Here is a 19950-nt window from a genome sequence, read left to right on the forward strand (position 1 = left end):
TCATTACAATCAACAATTTTGTTGCACTGTTTTTGTTGTTTCCCTCTGGCTACACATTCAGATTACCCTTGTAAACAAGTTTATGACGGTGCAGAAACAAGACTCATTAAAGCATCCACATAGCAGTTTATTATTTACATTTGCATCCAAACTATTTACATACAGTACATGCTGCATTCCACGAAGCAACACTTCAAGCCTCATATCAAGTGTTTTCATTTAGTTGATATTTTGATGCTTTTATTTAGACAATACAAGGGAAAAAAAATAGGTAATTGGTAAAATAGGACTGGAGAAAGTGTAATACATGAATACGTCAAAGGATGAATTAAATAAAAGTTGTGGCACATTGTGCTATACTAAGATTTACATTAGTTGTGTGTTATAGGGCTGACATGGGATGTTTAAAAGGAATAGGAATGGGAGATTCAAAAGAAAGAAGCGCCCCCACATAGGTGTTTTCAATTATTTTGATTAATTAGACATCTGCGCCTAGTGACAAAGGTCTAATTTGTCCCTCCCAAACAGGTGTGACAATCACAGACTGTAGGTGACAATGCAGACGTGAGGGGAGCTCTAATTAGGCAAGTAAAGTGAAAACAACTGTGTGTGTGTGTGTGGGCAATGGCTGTAGGGCTTTAAAAATGTGAATGTGAAAGTCTGGATATACATTTGAAGCTCACGTGGGGGAGTTAAGTTGTTACTGTGTAGGTCTCCAAACTGCAGTATCCCAAATATTTGTTTGTTCAAGAGACTTCAACCAGTTGATGAAGAAACCTGACAACAAGCTGTTTATCAGACTGGACTGCTTTGGGTCATATCAACAGTAATTCCTCCCCCTGCAGATTACTTCTCTTGTGTTTTGAAGGTATGAATAATAACAAGTATGTTTGATGAATGGAAGCTGTAAGGTATTTTATAAACAGATCCAAGGGTTCAGAGTTAAGGGCCACGAATAAAACTATGTAGTATTCTGGTAAGAGACTTTCCAAAACGCAAGTACTTGACACCTATTCACACAAAAGACACGCAGTCATACATTCAAGATTGAACCTGAGACCTACAAATAAGTCTTACAGTACATGATTAAGTAATGCTAACTTCAATTGCTGGATATTTACTAAACCAATGAAGTGAAATTAACAACTTAAGCACTGAGCTCAGGGGATATTTTAACTGTGGTTAATCATTATTTGAGCATCTTAAATATAGTAACACCTCACTTTAGAGGGTCTTTAGCTGTGGAAATGTTTTATAGCAATTTGTTGGCTTATCCTTTTTAATATGTAGCAGCTGACATTACATGTAAACAATGACAAATGTCTTGAAATAGCTGGAATAGCTGAATCCCTGGATACATAAAGATTGTACCAGATCTTGACTTTTTCACCTTTTTAAATCTTTCTGGGAGTTCCTTGTCTCTATATACAATACAGTTGAGCTGAATCAGTTTCTGTCAGTGCTTTTGTCGTGAGCTCAGTGAACCATTTTGGAACCAAACAGAACATCTTTAAATCTTGGCATATTTTATCCTAACTGTGATAGAAATCTCAATAAGGCACACATAACACACTCTTACTTTCCCCGTGTTACTCCACCATGAAATGGCGCTCTGCAGCCTGTTACATGAATCTGTATGTACTGTACATTACATCATAATGTGAATGATTTATAGTGCAAGCAGCTCATGAGTACTTTGACATTAGCCTTTCTTTTTTCTTTTTTTTTTTTTAAATAAAGCTGCCCATTATGTAAGGTTGTGTACTCGGGAGTTATGGTGTGGTTTGCACACATTACATATGGCGCAGAGCTGAAAAGCTGGTCATCCAAAGAGTCCGTCCCAGGAGTCAACACCAGTCGTTTTCATTTTTGCAGGTCTTACTCACTACACTCGATGGCTTTAAGAGTCCTTTTCCTCCATAACTGCTACAGTACAGTACATGTCCACACACATTTCATTCCTCTGCCTCCATATTCCTCCACATCAAACCTGGAGGAAATGAGCAAAAGTCAGCATCCGTGCAAAAAAAAAAAAAAAAAATTATATATATCTATATATATATATATATAGATATATATATATATATATATATATATATATCTATATATATATTATTTTTTTTTTATTTTTTTTTAAACAATATTAGTGCTTGCTTATTGTTTGTGTTTAGCATTTGATTTGCCAATATGAATAAGTTTGTGCTTTTAGCGATTTAGCATTTTCTCAAGAAAATTCACTTGATAAATCCTTAATATACTGTATATGTTCCTTGTATTTTGTGGATTTAAAAAGTGGACATATTAAATAATTTCGAAATGGCCAACATTTGACAACACAAGAGTTTTATGATAAAGAAAAACAAACTGGTTTTCCCCTGGTTCTTCCAAAGATGTTCTATCAAATCAATATGTATTACCTAACCTCTTATATTAAATGCAAATGATCAAAAAGTCTAAAAGGAAGACATTCCAAGTTAAATAGAAATGACATTTATTTGCTACATTTTCATTCATTTTAAGACTAATATGGATCATTTAAAAAATATGAAAGATAAATGACATCTCTGCTGAACTAAATTTGGGAAATGATATAATCTTTGGTGTCTGACAGTGTTGACAAAACTAATACTGATCTGAAATCATTGATCCAAATGACCTATGGTTTGATAGCCAAAATCTCCCTTTCTTAAAAATAATGTATATAGTTTTTGAAAGATTATGAGACCTGTTCTTGAGAAACACTGAAGTGTGTGTGTGTGTGTGTGTGTGTGTGTGTGTGTGTGTGTGTGTGTCTTTTCGCAATCTTTTACCCTTGGTGTGTGTGCAGTGCTATCCATCAGGCTCTGTCTCAGCAAGCTCGTCACCACCTCAAGCTCCTCCTCGGCCTCCCGAACATTCGGGTCCAGCTGGAGGACTTCCTGGAGGTCACTGCTGGCCGACAGGTAGTCCTGGGAAGAAAAAAAAAGAGTGGCTGGAAATTATCAAAAAATGAATGCACAAACCACAACAAATAATCCAACTGCTTCAAATAAATGACCGTGTGTGTTTATGATGTGGGAGTAACCTGTAAACCCTTATAAGCCAGGGCCCGTCTGTAGAAGGCTTTCTTGTTCCCCGGCTCCAGCTGTAATGCAGAGTCGCAGTCCTGTCTGGCCTCTTCAAAGTGATTCAGTTTCAGGAGGCAAATGGCTCTGGAGAAGAGTAGAATAGGGTACAGGAGTCAGTGAACGCAGCATGTTCATTTCTATCATTCAGGATACTGCTACAGGTAATGCTAATGTAAGTTAAGGATTGGAGAGATGGATGATCGTGTGGTGCCCTCTACTGTTTTAACTATTATATAGTCCTTAAAGGAGACCAGCAAGTTTAAGAATCAGCATTATGTTACATCCTAAGCTTCGGTTTCCATTTTTACAGTGTCTATACCTGTGCCTCTAAAGCACACAGTATTTTCTTCTAATTCTTCTAGTTTCTAATTTTGGGACTTTCATGGTTTGTGTGTGCAGGTAAGAATTTAATGTGTACCTGTTTGTGTAGAGAGCACATTCATCAGGTTTTAATGCGACACATTCACTGTACTTTTTCAGAGCCTCCTGGAAGTGGCCTTTCTTGACAAGATCGTTGCCTTCCCGTTTCAGTAAAGTAAAGTGGGCATCTTTTCTGTTGGCTGTAGACAGGAATTTGTAATTTAGCAACAGTTCAGTATTGAAACAGGTGAAAGAAAAAAAAGAAAAACTTTAGAACTACACTTTCTTTCTGTCTTCAGTTTCAATAGAGGTTATTATTGATATGTTGCACATATCGTTTGTCTTTCAAGAAGCTTTTCCCATCAGCCCAGTGCATAAACTTTTTGTGAGAATGATCAATAAATCCATCAGCCTGTCAGCAGCAGTCTGAATGGACCAGATGGGATGAGTCAACTCCTGCCTGCTGAGCTCTCTGCTGTTTGGGGAAGTGGCTGGAGGGAGGGACAGAGAGGCACAATGTGACACCAAATGCCAACAAAATGGCATTTCAGTCTGATTGTCTGTAGAAGTTGTCTTATGGTATTTTATCCTTTAAAGGCATAAACACTGACAACAAGCTGAACTACCCTCCATCTGTTTACCCAGCAACAGCAGTATGCTATTCAAAGATGAGCTGTCTATGTGCTATATTCATTAAGTGTTCATGTTGGTGTGTCTCTGGATTGGGTCAGGTGCTTTATCTATCTAAGATTTAAGTTCTGTGTATGGAATTTTTATGTAATGCATACAAATAAAGCTATTTATATTATACTGTGTGTTTTATAGCGGTATACTCAACATGTATATAAATATATTTCAATATATGACATATGGAGCTTTCAGTGTAAGCAGGAGCAGCCTACAGGAAACCTGACCTGGATTGTTCCATTACAGCAGTGCTAGACTCGGTGTGGATCGCCTTCCCCTCTGCATTATTGATCACACACACACACACACACATACACAATTTCCCAGCAGGAAAGCCTTCAACGGCTGCTCATCAGCGTTTCCACACTAATTCTCACTAGCCGACTTCTGCTGCTGCCTTTCGATTTAAATTTTACCACCCACAATTCATCAGGCAATTTTTGAAGAAACAAACAATTCTGTCCACGTATGAGGAAAAAAAACTAAAGGTGCCAGATAGCTTTTATGTCAGAAGAACTACTTTATGAAAACAAGTAAATCGCAGTACTACATAGTGATAGCTATAATCCTACAGAGTGTGAGTACATGTGCTTGTGAATGGTTTAGGGGAAAGACTAGGTTATAAGTCCACTTAGCACATGTTTGTATTTTAAATGTCCAGCTCCTCACTAAGCCAAGAGGAAGCAATGTCACTGACCTTCCTCCTGCGCAGCCCTGGCTGCTCGGGCTTGGGCTACTTCAGCACTGATCGGTTTGTCTCTGTGTTGCTGCTGGACGGACAGAGGGACACTGGGAATCTCTGGAAGATTCACTCTCCACTCAGGTCCGTCCTGCTCAATAAGCATCTTGGTGATCCTGGCAATGGACACGGAGAGTACAACATGCAGTGTGAGCACAGAAAGTGTTTTGTAATTAGCTACATTAATGCTGCAACTACTGTAGGGTTCAGTCATCATTCATTTCACTTTTGACACATGTTCCTCTACTACTGTGAATGTCTCACTCATCCTTTTCAGATCAGAGGTGTGATCAGCCATATTAAGGGAAAACACCTGTAAGGGTGAGTAGGCCCTTTAATATATGTGTCTCAAATCCATACTACACACTAATTCTAAGCTTATTTTGAGTCTGTAGTGTATTCAGACTAATAACTAATTGTGGCTTGTGGTAAAACAATGCCAGGAAAGCCACAGAAAAACAACACACTTTTTGAAAAACATTTTTGGCTTCTGATTAGAAAAATTTGAATAAAAATGGGCAAGTATAGACATAGTGTACAGTAGTATAGACCAGTGATTCTCTCTGACATTACCCATCATACCTACCAAATACTATAGCTGCTGATTCCAAGAGCAGCTATTTAGTGAAATCAACTTAAAATCAGTTTGGCTGAATGAAAAAGTGCAAACTGGGGCGACCTCTAGCTCACCCAGTAAGAGTGTGTGCCCCATGTAGGCTGAGTCCTTGGCAGCGGCCCGGGTTCAAATCCAACCTGCGGCCCTTTGCTGTGTGTCATCCCCTCTCTTTGTCTCCCCCTTTCCTGTCTATCCACTGTCACTATCGAATAAAGGGAAAAGCCCCAAAAAATAATCTTTAATAAAAATTTTTTTTAAAAAGTGCAAACTCTCAGGTGTTAATGGCAAATTAATTAACTATTCAACCCTTATTAAATGCATATCGTTTAAAGTAACTGTAGATAAAACTGTCATAAAAAGAATGGTGTCTAATGGTGTCTACAAAAATATAAGAATTATTTATCTTCAGTGTGAGGATGGAACTTGCAGATACAGAAGAGAAAAACACAACAGCATTGAATGAACTCTAACCTTGAAACCTCTAGATTTCTTACAGACAACTTCTACAACTTGACAAGTTAAAGAAGCCACATTTAAGTAGCTACAGTTTATAACATGTGGCTGTTTTCAGCTGACCTGTGGACTCTGTCGTGAGCCGCCTGCACCCCGGTGTCTATCTGCAGGACGGTCTTATAATCCACGTAGGCCTTTTTGTAGCGCTCCAGTGACTCATAGGCCATAGCTCTGCGCAACAGGGGCTTCAAGGAGTAGGGCTGCAGCTCCAAAGCCCTAAGAGGATCAGAGAGACGCAGAGACAGAGGATAAACTGTCTACACCTGCACACTGTGTCAACTGGGCTGATCTGTAGCTCTCCATTCATAAACACGTGAGTGAGCATTTAGACACTACAAATAGTCACATAGTGTGTTTAAAGTTAAAAGGGTCAACTAAGAGTAAACTACAACTGAATAAAAAACCATAAAGAAATTATATGAAATAAAATACAAAATATTGTCAAAGTAGCAAAACAAGATGTAGACTGACCTTTTATAAAAGGATTTTTTAAATACGTGTTTAGATTATTATAGGCATGTGAGGAAAGTAATGAACTGAGATCGATCTACTAATATACTGATACTTACCTCATACAAACTCAACTGTTGAAATATTAAATATGTAATGTAATTTAACTAAAAAAGACTAAAATCTTTCATTATGAGACAAAGGCCAAAAAAGTGGTCACTTTCCGCCACTAGCATGACACAACTGAATCTCTGTCCCAGCTGTCGCCGGTTAAGCTGCATTGTGGGTCATGTAGGCGCCAAGTTTTAACAAGAAAGAAGAATGAGTGGAATAAAAAAAGACAATATCTCTGATAGTGCTACTTCAATTTATATTTTTTACTGTTTATTGTGAGCCTGACAAAGTTATAGCAGTGCAATGCTAAATTGGTGGAGTACTCTTTATATCTGACAGAAACTACATTGAAATGGACAAAGCAACATCTGTAAATGATCACAGCCAGCCAGAAACACACATGCACAGAGCTGACACTTGTCACCTACTTGGTACAGTCCTGTATGCAGTCTGTGCTGTTTCCATCCTTCAGGAAACAGGCTGCTCTGTTGGAGTAGAGGATACACAGGTCTTCTGGACTATCAATGCCTGCAGGGGGACGAATACAACCCACTTATCTGAAAGACTTAATGCTGAAATAACACTCCAGTCATCTTTGATCTCAGTATATACATGTGTAGGGACAGATTAGTACTAGTACTAGGGCTGTATTTTGTAACTAAAGAGAGAATAGGAAGACGAAAACAGCTCAATTTAAAGTGTTGAGTGTCCAGAGATGCTGAGGTCGTGCATGGTAGACAGATATATGGAGTCATTTTCTACTCTGTCTCCTCTGAGCCTCCACTGCAGTTTCACAACCGCCAGCAGAGCATCAGTCATCATGTGCTGCTTCAGTGCCCAAACACTGATGTCAACAATGTTGATACTCCTCTACATTTGTGTTTTTTTTTAACAATACTAAAAAATACATAATCACACATTGTTTTCAGTGCTTTGCTTTGAGAGTCTCTCTGCTAAGTCTGCTATGAAATTAAGTCCTGTCAGCCGATCTCCAGTGCTGCAGAAAAAGCTTCTTTTGCCAGCTACAACAGTAAAAGTTGGCTAAGTGCTCTTGAAGGTGCAGTATGACATCCAATCTTACCTAAAAGCCCCCATGCTCCAGCACATGACTTCTATCTACGGTCAGCAGTGTTGTCTCATGCCAGTGCTGCATTCACAAATCACCAATGACGCCTCATGTCTCAGCTACAGTTTTTGGATGTTAGGCTAAAAACTTGTGATGACCAGTTCAATAATCCACACAGGTGACAGATCTGAGAAGTGACCTGTACTCATCCTGTACATTAATTATAATGTAGGATGATGCACTTGCATGCTGATTTGGTAAATAGAGGCTACTATGCAGCATGACAAGCATAATGCATTCAAAATTGATATGGGATACTGTGGATTGTGGAGCCAAAAGACACTCTGAGTCAACTTGTATCTGATACCCTGACGAGGGCTAGTAAACAGATGCTAGAAGAGGCTGTCTGTCTGTCTCTGTGCCCACGATTTGTTGTTGTTTCTACATTGGTGACTTGACGGCAATCAGAAGCTGCTTTTGAAAAATTTCTTTCACCAAAAAGCACAGACTGACACATTTTTACCCTAAAAATGATTTTAAACAGGTATAAGATAAAGTATGTAGTCATATTATTATTTAAGTTTTAAATGTACGACTCTTTACTAGAGTTAAAATTATGTCTTTTTTTAATCATTTTTTAAACAGAAATGCGAGAAATGCACTGATTTAATCTTCACTTGAGAAATTGTGCAATTTCTACAATTATAAACTGAACATCTTTGGGTGTTGGACTGTTGGTCAGACAAGAAAAGCAATTTGAATATGTCTTGTGCTTTAAGAAATTGTATAGGACATTTGAACTATTTTCTGACATTTTACAGACCAAACAATTTATAGATTAATTGAGAAAATAAGACCCACTCCCCTGTACTGTAATTTACTTTGGCATAAGCTCTTATGTGGCATGCAACTGTATTGCCAATGACAATTCCAATTCAGGTATTAGGTGTATAAGGTGTTTTGGTTGGACTGTATATTGTGTATGTTTGAGAGTAAAATTCATTTTCTACCCTAAATTTGTCTAGTCAACAGAGGTGTTTCTACTCAGATCAAATGCTGCTCATGAGGTGAATTCTCTAAGAAAATACACAAACTGTTCATATCTTCCCCACCTGCTTCAGCACATCCATCAATGGCCTGTGTATACTTCTCCAAGGCTTCCCCAAACTGGCCATGTTTGAAGAGGTGGTTTCCTGCATTCTTGAGCCTGGCCAGGTGAGGAGGAAGGGCCCCAGCAGGGGCGTCCAGATAACTTGTGTCCACTGCAGGGCTACCCTGTTCCTGTTGTCCACCAGCAGGGCTGTTTTCTCTCTGAGTGCCATTGGCTGCCCCCTTCCCTGGAGCTCTTCGAGTCTGGGGCTTTTCCGCGCTGCCTCCACTACGGCTTCTCGTCCCGCTCCCTGCTGTGGCCTGAGGCGACCTACCTCCCCCTCCTCCGCTGCCCGGAGGCTTGTCCTGTGCGTTCCCCATAGCTGCACTCCCTCTGCAGTGTGTTCAAACTCTTCCTCCCTTCTTGCCTCTCCCTCTCACAGAGCTGCAGCTACATCTAAGCCTAGCTGGGGATTTCTGTTGGAAACGCCCCCTGGATGAGATGTCAGATGTGATGTCACTGATGGGGGAAGTGCCACAGCAATGCAGTGCTGCAGTAGGACAGCTGCTCTGATGGGAGATTAGACTTCAGAGTAAAGGGCTCTGGTGGCTGGTGACACACAGGAACACAGACCAATATATTAAAAGACTAAATGACTATAAACGGCCAGATACTGATGTATGCACAGATGTATGGCACTTTAAGGCAAATTAAGAGCAACCATATCTAATAATAGGAAAACAAGCAATTACAATTTTAATGATATATTTTTTTCATGCTTTTTTATTGTCATTGTCAAGTGAAATTACGCTTTGTCAATACAAAAGTATTGTTTTATTTCTGTTTGTTCGTTTCATTAGAAATTAATTTAATCAGATTTTTACATGATTATTAGATTAAAGACTATTATTAGAGGATAGGGAAGCAGAAAACCTACTTGTAACACTTTATTTTGTGTTTATTTTCTAATAAATTCCTAGGAAGTTTAGGTATAGCATAACATAGACAGGGCAAATGGAATTTTCTGTGTAAGAAAATGTCCTAATTCCAAGAAAATATTAATTAATTAATTTACTATTACAAAGTATATGATGACCATATTAAAACGACGTGCTCCGCCAGGCGGAGGCATCGAAACCATCATCAGTGTAGACCGTATTATTCATCAGAATAAATTCCATAACATGCCAATATAATTACAGAACACATTTAAGTTTTCTTTTTGCAAAAATGTCTTCTTTGAATATACGATATCTTGTTTTATTTTGTCCGTTTTTTTTTTTACTGCAGATCGATCACACAGGTGTTTGTGTAGGCTATTCATTGTAAGAATGGCTTTGTGAATACTTCATATTATTACTGAGAGGCAAAATATCGATGAATTTTACACTATGTTTCACCATCTGCCGTCGGTGTCGCCGTTTCTCATTTCCCCCGTTTCTGTGCGTACGCTTCGGTCAGTGTTCATTGAGGACCGCACATTTTCCCAACAAGTTTGCTTTTTATAAATCCCAATTCTTGCGTAGAGAACGGCTCACATGACTTCTATCTACGGTCAGCAGTGTTGTCTCATGCCAGTGCTGCTTTCACAAATCACCAATGACGCCTCATGTCTCAGCTACAGTTTTTGGATGTTAGGCTAAAAACTTGTGACATTCGTTTGTTTGAATTGCTGTCAAGCCAAAAAAGGTTGGAAGATCTTACAGCAACTGAATGATAACATTGTTTTTTTACTCCTCCAATTATAGCTATAAACCCTAAATATTAATTTAGGAGAACAGACGAATAGGTAGAACTGTACATATTCTTGTATCCATCTAGATTTTATCATAATTGCTGACTATTTGAGGGTATTAATGATATGTGGGTAAACTGATATTAAGGAAACGTGGGATCAAATGAGAAAAAAACCAACACAGTCAATCTTGTTTTTTAATAAACAAAAACCTTTCATCCATTACTCTTGGGTAAAAAAACAGTACTATGCGTGTCAAAAAGAAAATGTTGAGCTTCAACCATATTTTGGAAATCTGTAGCCAGGCCTGGAGGTCAGAACATATGGAGTTGTTGATCTGCATTATGTATATACATGGTCATACACTACAAAAATAGTACACAACAAAAATAATCAAAACAACTGCTCTCCTCTTCTTCATCGGGCATCAAAGACAACCACTGAAACCAAGGAGTCAAGGAAATGTACAGGTATTGTTGTACTCAGTTCATACATTTACTTTATATAAAAACCCTTCCGCCATCACATATTACATTAAAAGGATACATCTCTTTGTTCTCTTCTTGTACATGATCCTGTAGCCACACTCTCTGCATCGGATTGGATCACGGGCCTTAATTTCATTTTCAGTGTGGCATTCTGCAAATAAAGAAAGGATATTACATAAAATATCCTACAGATTCAATAAACCAATAGAGCTAGATGATAATTGGTCAGACGGATATAAGCTTATTGCAGATATATCAGTATCTGTGTACATGTCAGCTGATAAGAAATTGCAGCACAGAAATGCAAAACTAGGCTCGAGGTAGTTTAGAAACAGTCTACATTGCATATTTTGTTAACCAGAGAGCACAGACAAGTTGATTTTTCAACTGTAAAATTTCTCACTTAGTATGCATCTTTTTTTTTTTAAAGATTACGATAAAATTGCAATGGTTGTTTAATTCTTGTGTGTTACAGTTGTCTCAAAACTCTAAAAAGAGAAGGCAAGATGGACTAGACACCTTGCTATTTGATTGGTATTCATTTATGCCCTTTGGGGCGGAACACATAATAATGCTTTCAAAAAGCAGCAGAATTTTGGCCATCAGTAAAGTACTAGTCTCTGACTCACCGGATGTAGACTGTTGGTATATGCCTGCCATTGGCCGCCTAATTCAGACATCATTCTCCTCCTCAAGACGATTGTGATTGGTTCAAAGACATACAAACAAGCCAAAACCAGTTTCCCCCTATCTCAGATAAGCGGTGGTGCAGCCAGACTTTTCTCCAGTGCTGTGGAGATAGGTCTGGCAATGCAAGACTAGTTAAGTACATACAGTACTGTTGACTCAGTTCTACGAGAACTGTGTGTAATTATAACGTATTATAAAACGGGTAGCTCGGGTAGGTAAATATGATGCCAAACTGTTTAATAACTGATGTTCTGTCACACAAAGTTTTAAAAGATGGTCACTCGTTGCATGTGCATACCGTGGCCTAATTCCTTTAAGTACGCTAAAGTTGCCAACGTTCCACAGCAACCGCCTCGGTGTGTGCACGCAGCCATAAATCTATTTTAATTTGGAATGTGACTTAAGTTAGCTACATGATCACCGTTGTATTAAAGTAATAGCTCACTTTAGTATACGGTAACATAAGTAGTTATGCAGTAACGTTACTAGCAGTGATAGAACAGTGATACCAAAGCAGCGCTAAGCATTAACGTTACAGAACAAAGTAATAACGTTAGGTATGGTAAGCTAGCATCGTTAGCAGTAGTAACGGCTGTAGCAGCTAACTGTACAATTAACACAAACAATTTGCAGTGTACCTCCACATATGTAGATCATAGGCTGCTGTTTGGGCGGCTGCACATCTTTCGGTGGATCCATTTTTGTTTCTATAACAGACAGGAGAGGTAATGTTGACACAATCACATCTGTAACGTTATCGTCACAGCATGCTGACACAGAAACAGCATGGTGGTACCGACAGAATTAGCCTAAACCGCCATAGGCAGTAGGCGTAGTGAATAACAAAGGTATTTAATTAATCGCAGTACGAATATAGTTAATATGAAATACACTAAATGAAAAGATAAAAAATAACACAACTCACTGTTTTAACACGCCAACTGTTTACCTCATCGCACGCACACTGCTGCCTACGCAGAACCGTCGTCCACCTCTAAGCAAAGTGGTTTGTGATTGGTCAGAAGATACTCCGTCACATTTGGCATAGCTAGTTTCCCTTTTTGCCAGACAACGCAAATAATATGAATAACGTTATATGACAGATTCCTTCGTATACAATCGTGTTTGTGGTTTATTTATTTAAGGTTGTTCATTGTTTTTATTTTTCAAAGGACAGTAGCTAGCTAGTTGTTATGTTTTTGTTTTGCACTCCGGTCAAACAGGGGGCGCTGTGGAAAATTGTGTGGCCCCAAACGGTCCATCATCTAGCTAGCTACCGAACAGCTAGTGGCCCTCCACTAGTTTTTGACAACAACGACTCTGTCGACAATGTTCTCATCTTGACTATTGGCCCCATAACTGCTAATACTTATTATAAGTCCGTTGACTTTTTATTCTTTGAAGTTATACACCATGGAGCCGTCTGCGCCCAAAAGGTTTGTGTACTTCCGACTAGTCTTAAACCAAGCTATTGCCTAGCTAATTAGTTCGTTAGCTTAAAGGCTAATAGGCCTTTCAGACCAAACGCGGTTTGCGCAGCGGCAAAAAAGCGTCGTGGCGCGGCGCAAGTCATTGGAAACAATGGGGTTCGGACTCAGAGCGCAGCGGTGCCGTTGCCGCGTTTGGTCTAAAACGTAGGCGGTAGGTAACGTTAGTTGTCGCATTGCTAGCTTTATGCTAACTTAGTACTTTGATCAATTTTCTGTCAAACCTTCTAACGTTACTCAGTTAAGACGAGTAAAATGGTTTTAGAGGTCACTCTTGACTAAAATAGCAAGTCCTGTGTTAAAGCTTCTAATTGCTTTGTAGCTTTTTTCGTAGTTGGGTAACTCCGTAAGTGCCTTTTTAGGGAGCATTTTGATCTGGCTACGGTATTATTTGGACATGAAGTACAAAATAATGGATTGTGTGTGAGTTGAAACAATCTAACAAAACTCTGTAAAACAAATGAGTATCATTGGCAACCATTTAATGGCTAATTGGTGCTATTGTGATTCATGTGGTTGTCTTTCCAACTAAACGCTACAGGAGCTAATTTTCTTTGAAGATCATCTTTGACCTGAGAGGGAGAAAGAGCTGGTATCAATAACGTGATATATTAAATGTAACGTTATCTAATTTGCAATGATATTAAATCGCTAGAAACTGCATAGCATTTGATTTCAGATGCTCCTATGGTATAGTGGTTTAGTTTGATTTTCACTACTTGTTTTAGGCAGACTATTATACTGAAGTTACAATGTATCTGTTCCCTTTTCTTTCAGCAAGCTGAAAAAGCTGAGCGAAGACAGTTTGACCAAACAACCGGAGGAAGTGTTTGATGTTTTAGAGAAACTCGGTGAAGGGTAAGATGTTTGTGTCATGACTAACCTCGGTTTCCACTGTGTACCACTGACTGAAACCTTTTGTTTGTGCTTTCGTCTGTACTTTTTAAGATGCGACTCATTTCCTGTGTAATGCATTTATTTGTTAATATGATCATGTATAAAATGCACTCTGGACATATTGTGACTTGTGTGTGTGTGTGTGTGTGTGTGTGTGTGTGTGTGTAGTTCCTATGGCAGCGTGTTCAAAGCCATCCATAAGGAGTCAGGCCAGGTGGTGGCCATCAAGCAGGTTCCTGTGGAGTCTGATCTGCAGGAGATCATCAAAGAGATTTCCATCATGCAGCAGTGTGACAGGTTAGAGGCGAACACAGCGCTCCCCATCATATTTGCTTCCATAGTTCATTTTTCTCTAAGTTTGATTTAACAGAATGTTGGCTGCTGCAGCATGTACAGCTCTCTGATGTCTTGAGGTTTTTCACTTTTGCTGTTTATGTTCTTAACAAAACTTTGTCTTCTCTTTTGATAACCACTCTTTTTTTGCATTTCCTTTTAGTCCTTACGTAGTGAAATACTATGGCAGCTACTTCAAGAACACAGACCTGTGGATTGTCATGGAGTACTGTGGAGCCGGCTCTGTCTCTGACATCATCAGACTGCGCAACAAGACGGTGGGTGCTGAGAGAGAGAGAGAGAGAGAGATAAAATGTTAGTGGTTCAGAACTGATCAGAGTGTGGAAATGTATATCCTAGACTGATATAGTTTGACCAAGACATTGACATTAACAAGACATTGCTTTTTTAATACCTATAATGGTGATAAAACCTCAGTGGTCATTGTTGTAGACACTGACATAACGAATAAGGAAAATGTCCTGGTTGATTATGTCTGTGACTTTGCAAAAGTACTGATTACATGAAAAATACAATAAGTCACACTTGCGTTTGTCTAATTTCTTCGTTTGGATCCTATTTCATCCGTGTGTTTTCTTGCTCCTTTTCTTACAGTTGACTGAGGAAGAGATTGCCACTATCCTTAAGTCGACACTAAAGGGTCTTGAGTACCTTCACTTCATGAGGAAGATCCATCGGGACATCAAGGCAGGAAACATTCTCCTCAACACTGAGGGACATGCCAAACTGGCAGACTTTGGAGTTGCTGGACAACTAACGGTAACATTATCGCAGTTGTTTAAGGGCTTGTACTAGTGACAGCAAAGTGAATGTTCTTGGTAAACTTCCACTTGGAATGTATAATTTTCACTGATTTTGTGAATCCATATTAAGTGATTCGAAAACTTCCAAGTCCATAATGATGATACCGGCATTGTTTTTTCTCTGAAGGACACCATGGCAAAGAGAAACACTGTAATTGGTACTCCGTTCTGGATGGCCCCAGAGGTGATCCAGGAGATTGGCTACAACTGTGTGGCTGACATCTGGTCCCTGGGCATCACGTCCATAGAGATGGCAGAGGGCAAACCTCCCTATGCTGACATCCATCCCATGAGAGTGAGTGTAAAAATAGTTTGAAGAAGTGGGTGCTTAGACCCAATCCCTCAGGTCTGAAGCAGGGGTTGGTAGAAGGTTTGGATTTGAGGTACCTATAGAACAAACAGCTGACATGATTATTTCATGAATCCATGTCTTTGTTATTCCACCTGACTCTTTGAAACCTCTTTGTGTTCTTCCAGGCGATCTTCATGATCCCCACCAACCCTCCTCCCACGTTCAGGAAGCCAGAGCTTTGGTCAGATGACTTTACAGACTTTGTCAAGAAGTGTCTGGTCAAGAATCCAGAGCAGAGAGCAACCGCCACGCAGCTCCTACAGGTTGGAGGAAGGAAGGAAGGACACACACACACACACACACACACACACACACACAGATATAAACTTGTAAGAGCAGAACATCAACACCTAGGTGTATGCACTCAGAGAAACTGGTGTAGGAATACTTTGCATAAGTATATGCAAGTGGTGAACAAAATAACATAGATGCTCCATTTGTGTTGACACTGTGTCAGAGAGCATCTGAGTCACTTAACATTACCACAAAACTTTTATTTTTGTTCTTGTGGATGTCCAGCACCCATTTATCAGCCAGGCCAAGCCGGTCACAATCCTTAGAGACCTGATTACTGAAGCCATGGAGATGAAGGCCAAGAGGCAGCAGGAGCAGCAGAGAGAGCTGGAGGAGGAGGATGACAACTCTGTACGTAAGCTGAGATGTTTACAATAAACTTGACTTGATTAGAAGGCTATATTTTGAAGCTATATGACTAAATGTCCTCCAGGAGGAGGAGACAGAGGTGGACTCTCACACTATGGTGAAGTCGGGCTCAGAGGGTGCAGGAACCATGCGGGCCACCAGCACCATGAGTGATGGGGCACAGACCATGATTGAACACGGCAGCACCATGCTAGAGTCTGACCTGGGCACAATGGTCATCAACAGTGATGATGATGACGAGGAGGAGGAAGACCATGGATCAATGAGGAGTGAGCACACACATATGTTTATTCAGTTGTTGGGAGAAAGGGGATTGAAGTGTAATCTCATCCACACTATAAAACATTTTTTTTCCCCATAAGTTAAATGAGGGCCTGAGCCAACGGTTAAGTGTCAATGTTATTAGTTTTAGTGGTCTGTAAGATTGTCATAAAGGGGTGAAGGTATGGCAGTAGTATTCACAGGAGTATTCACTAAGGAGACTATTCAGGTGTTGAAACACAACCCTCCTTTTCCTCCACAGGGCACGCCACCCCCCAGCAGCCAATACGTCCATCCTTCATGGACTATTTTGACAAGCAGGACTCCAACAAGGCAGCCCAGCAGCAGGAGAATTACAACCATAACCAGCCGCAGGAGCAGCCCGGCTACCACATCCAGTCCAAGAATGTCTTCCCTGACAATTGGAAGGTGCCTCAGGATGGAGACTTTGACTTTGTGAGTAACATCTACCATGAGCATGGATGGTACTGCTTTAATTAATGGGTTATGACCTAAAGGAATTAAACACCAGTGCCTCAGTGGTAAAAAAAATACCAAAAGCAAAACAGTTCTTGCAATATTATTCTCAACAAGACACTAAATACAACTCATTCCTTCTCCATTGTTTGTCTGTTTCTGATTGTGTGCTGTTGATCAGCTGAAGAACCTGGACTTTGAGGAGCTGCAGCTGCGCCTGACTGCCTTGGATCCCATGATGGAGCGGGAGATTGAGGAGCTCAGGCAGCGCTACACCGCCAAGAGACAGCCCATCCTGGATGCCATGGATGCCAAGAAGAGACGACAACAGAACTTTTGAGTGCCCCTTCCTCTAGTCTTGGTTTCCCAAAGCCACCATCACCACAAAACCTACGTCCCATTGACTCAGAGGAACTAAGATAACCTTATTGTCTTTGTTGAAACCCACTGTTGTTCTAACTGACTGCCAACTGCCTCTAATTGAAGTTGGATGCTTCTTTTACATCCATTTTGGCTCCTGGAATCTACACTTATCTGCCTTGTTTCTACACTATGTCTAGATGCTGTTCCTCCAAATCGTACATTTGTTTCTATGGTTCCTATAAAGTTGCCCTCCCATGAATAATACTCAGGACTGCGGCCAAAGAGAGAACGGACGCCTGGCTATTATACGCCTGAAAGTCTCAACATTAATTTCTCCTTTTCCAAATGAAATAACGTTTCATGTCACACAGAAAGCCCTTGGGGAATCCCCATCAACTCATAAGGTAGCCTATCCTCTGGCAGTAGCAGCAGTATAATCACAGTGGTCAATGACAAGTGTTTTTTTTTTTTTCCTCAGACTTTTTACTTTCAGTGTAAATATAATATAGAGCCTAGTTTGGAAATACCTGCAACAAAAAGCTGTGGAGGCTTGTCTATGACCAAAGACAATCAAGATGATGCTGATTAAGTTGAGAATGCCTTAAAATATTTAAAACCTGGTTTTAAAATAAGAAATGTAATATTACAACCAAGTCGTGAGCTGGTTAATTCCATTTCCTCACTTGGAGATGAGTCGGAAGTGGACTGTGGAAAGCTGCAAGAATGGACAAATCATGTGGGTGGTGAAGAACAGATCATGCATGTTCTCATGGTGGACTTGAAAATTCAAAACATACATTATTCTTAATTATCATTATGTTCTTTTTGGGCTTCTTTTAAACATCCAGTGCACTGTCTGTATTGACTCCATGCATCTTGGTGTCTCTTAACACACCACTTACCCACTGCTCTTCATTAAGTTAAAATCTGAGCTGTTACTTGACAAAATGATCCACTTCACTCGAATTAAAACCAGAGTTGGCACCAAAATTCATTCCTAACTTTGAAAAAGCAAAGCATTCCAAAAATACTGTGACTTTTATTTTAATATCCCTGCCGTCTTTAAAAACCCTGCAGATTTATTTCAAGTTCTAATTAAGTTTTCTGTAATTGTTCCACACTATGATTGATTAACTTCAGATTCCAATATGACTTTCTAATATGCAAATCAGTGAAGAAGATGACTAGCGCTGCTCCTGTAAACTGACAAGTGACTATAAAAGACTCAAGTGACTGACTGATACTTGAGAAAAACCAAGCTGCTGCAGCTTGCATTAAGATTTTTTTAAGCAAATTTCCCTGCAGCCTATATCAATGTTTCAGCAGGTATGATAGAGAATGTGCTGCTTTTGTTTTCTCCATTACAGTTTTCTGACATTTAGGTGTGAATATTGATGAAGGAATGAAGATGTACACATGCTCATTATTTACACAAAACTGTCAGTGCAGTGATTGTTTGTTTTCCTTAAACAACTTGAAAGAAAATGTCGTGTTTATCCTAAAAATATAAATATTGGCTGTTATCAGATTATCTGCTCTCAAATATTGATATAAGTATTGGACTCAAATATCCATTGTCAGTTGGGCTTTATTTCACAATTTTGAATGTTTAATTGAAAACTCTTGCTACGCTTCATGAGAGAAAAAACTTCTCTGTTGTGGTTTAGTTTTGACATATTGAATTTACACGTGCTAATATTGACCCTTTGAATGATTTTTTTTAAAATACATGTACAATATATCTGCAGGTTTCTGTTACATATGTTAATATGCAGTCTTGATGGTTCAGCCCATACTTACTGCATATTAATTGACATTTTGATAATACCATAATCTTATGAATATACTTGTGTACACTATCATATTTCTCATCTGATGGACAATTTGTCCAAACATTTTTAACAACTGAATCCAAATTTCAATTAGTAATGTTTCTTTCGAATGATCATATCTGTACGTTGTTTTGTTTTTAACTGTTTTTTTGCAGAAATCAATAACATTCTTGCCATGCATTGTTTTCATAAATTAAGTCTGCAGTCCATTGGCAACTTACACACAAGCATTCACAATTTATTTATTAAATGTGTTTATAACTTTTTCTTTTTGTGACGCTGGTTTAAATCTGGTAGCTGATTGGCTGTTAATATTTCTGCCCTTTGTCAAACATATGTGGCTTGATTTCCGCGTGTTCTAGACTGCATGTTTATAATTATGTTTGCTATTTAGTAGAATGCTATTGTATTAACTGCACAGGTAAGATTACTGTTAATATGGAAGATGGATTTTCAGCTTTAACAAACTATTTGCTCTGTACAATTTAAAAAAAGCCCCATTTGAAATGTGACATTGTAGAGAATCTGACAGTTATCTGAAATCACTTTTTGATATATATATATATATTATATGATTTTGTTTTCATTTATTTCACTGTTATTTCCGCTATATAATACCTTCTGATTCTGACTTGAGGATGTAGAGTGGAATGTGAACATTTGTTTGAATCACCTAATTTATTATCTTTTGTTTGTAATACTTTATTTTGAAAAGGTGCAAGAAATAATAAAAGTTACTTATACTTAACCACAACTGCAGTGGAATGCTTTAATCTTAAATCTGAGTTTATAAAAGGAGACTTGAA

At 39.0% G+C, this 19950-nt stretch overlaps 3 protein-coding genes and 1 long non-coding RNA gene across 5 annotated transcripts; 1 reads left to right on the forward strand and 3 right to left on the reverse strand.

The window, feature by feature from the left end:
- Positions 1 to 106: 106 nt before the first annotated feature.
- On the reverse strand, positions 107 to 14209 carry LOC118493432. The gene is made up of 2 exons (XR_004895387.1): positions 14168 to 14209; positions 107 to 603 (listed from the first exon to the last, which is right to left on the reverse strand). It is a non-coding gene; the product is annotated as an uncharacterized LOC118493432 (long non-coding RNA).
- On the reverse strand, positions 1392 to 12362 carry spag1a (sperm associated antigen 1a). Its single transcript, XM_031296224.2, has 9 exons — positions 12294 to 12362; positions 8765 to 9351; positions 7015 to 7114; positions 6086 to 6238; positions 4852 to 5009; positions 3526 to 3667; positions 3065 to 3191; positions 2811 to 2948; positions 1392 to 1990 (listed from the first exon to the last, which is right to left on the reverse strand). Exons 2-9 carry the CDS (start codon positions 9120 to 9122, stop codon positions 1985 to 1987), a joined length of 1182 nt encoding a protein of 393 aa, XP_031152084.1. The 5' UTR covers positions 9123 to 9351; positions 12294 to 12362; the 3' UTR covers positions 1392 to 1984.
- Positions 10661 to 12812, reverse strand: polr2k (RNA polymerase II, I and III subunit K). The gene is made up of 4 exons (XM_031296230.2): positions 12581 to 12812; positions 12294 to 12362; positions 11024 to 11116; positions 10661 to 10917 (listed from the first exon to the last, which is right to left on the reverse strand). Exons 2-4 carry the CDS (start codon positions 12352 to 12354, stop codon positions 10895 to 10897), a joined length of 177 nt encoding a protein of 58 aa, XP_031152090.1. The 5' UTR covers positions 12355 to 12362; positions 12581 to 12812; the 3' UTR covers positions 10661 to 10894.
- Positions 12847 to 19892, forward strand: stk3 (serine/threonine kinase 3 (STE20 homolog, yeast)). Of its 2 annotated transcripts, none has more exons than XM_031296223.2 (11): positions 12847 to 13091; positions 13920 to 14000; positions 14208 to 14336; positions 14536 to 14650; positions 14988 to 15152; positions 15324 to 15491; positions 15674 to 15811; positions 16068 to 16193; positions 16276 to 16480; positions 16735 to 16928; positions 17131 to 19892. In XM_031296223.2, the coding sequence occupies exons 1-11, from the start codon at positions 13069 to 13071 to the stop codon at positions 17287 to 17289; spliced, it is 1503 nt and encodes a 500-aa protein (XP_031152083.1). In that variant the 5' UTR covers positions 12847 to 13068; the 3' UTR covers positions 17290 to 19892. The 2 variants fall into 2 exon arrangements, with proteins under 2 accessions (XP_031152083.1, XP_031152082.1); XM_031296222.2 differs by lacking the exon at positions 12847 to 13091 and adding an exon at positions 13288 to 13565.
- The last annotated feature ends 58 nt before the right edge of the window (positions 19893 to 19950 follow it).

Source organism: Sander lucioperca, chromosome 16 (genome assembly GCF_008315115.2).
Source record: "Sander lucioperca isolate FBNREF2018 chromosome 16, SLUC_FBN_1.2, whole genome shotgun sequence".
Classification (NCBI taxonomy): domain Eukaryota; kingdom Metazoa; phylum Chordata; class Actinopteri; order Perciformes; family Percidae; genus Sander; species Sander lucioperca.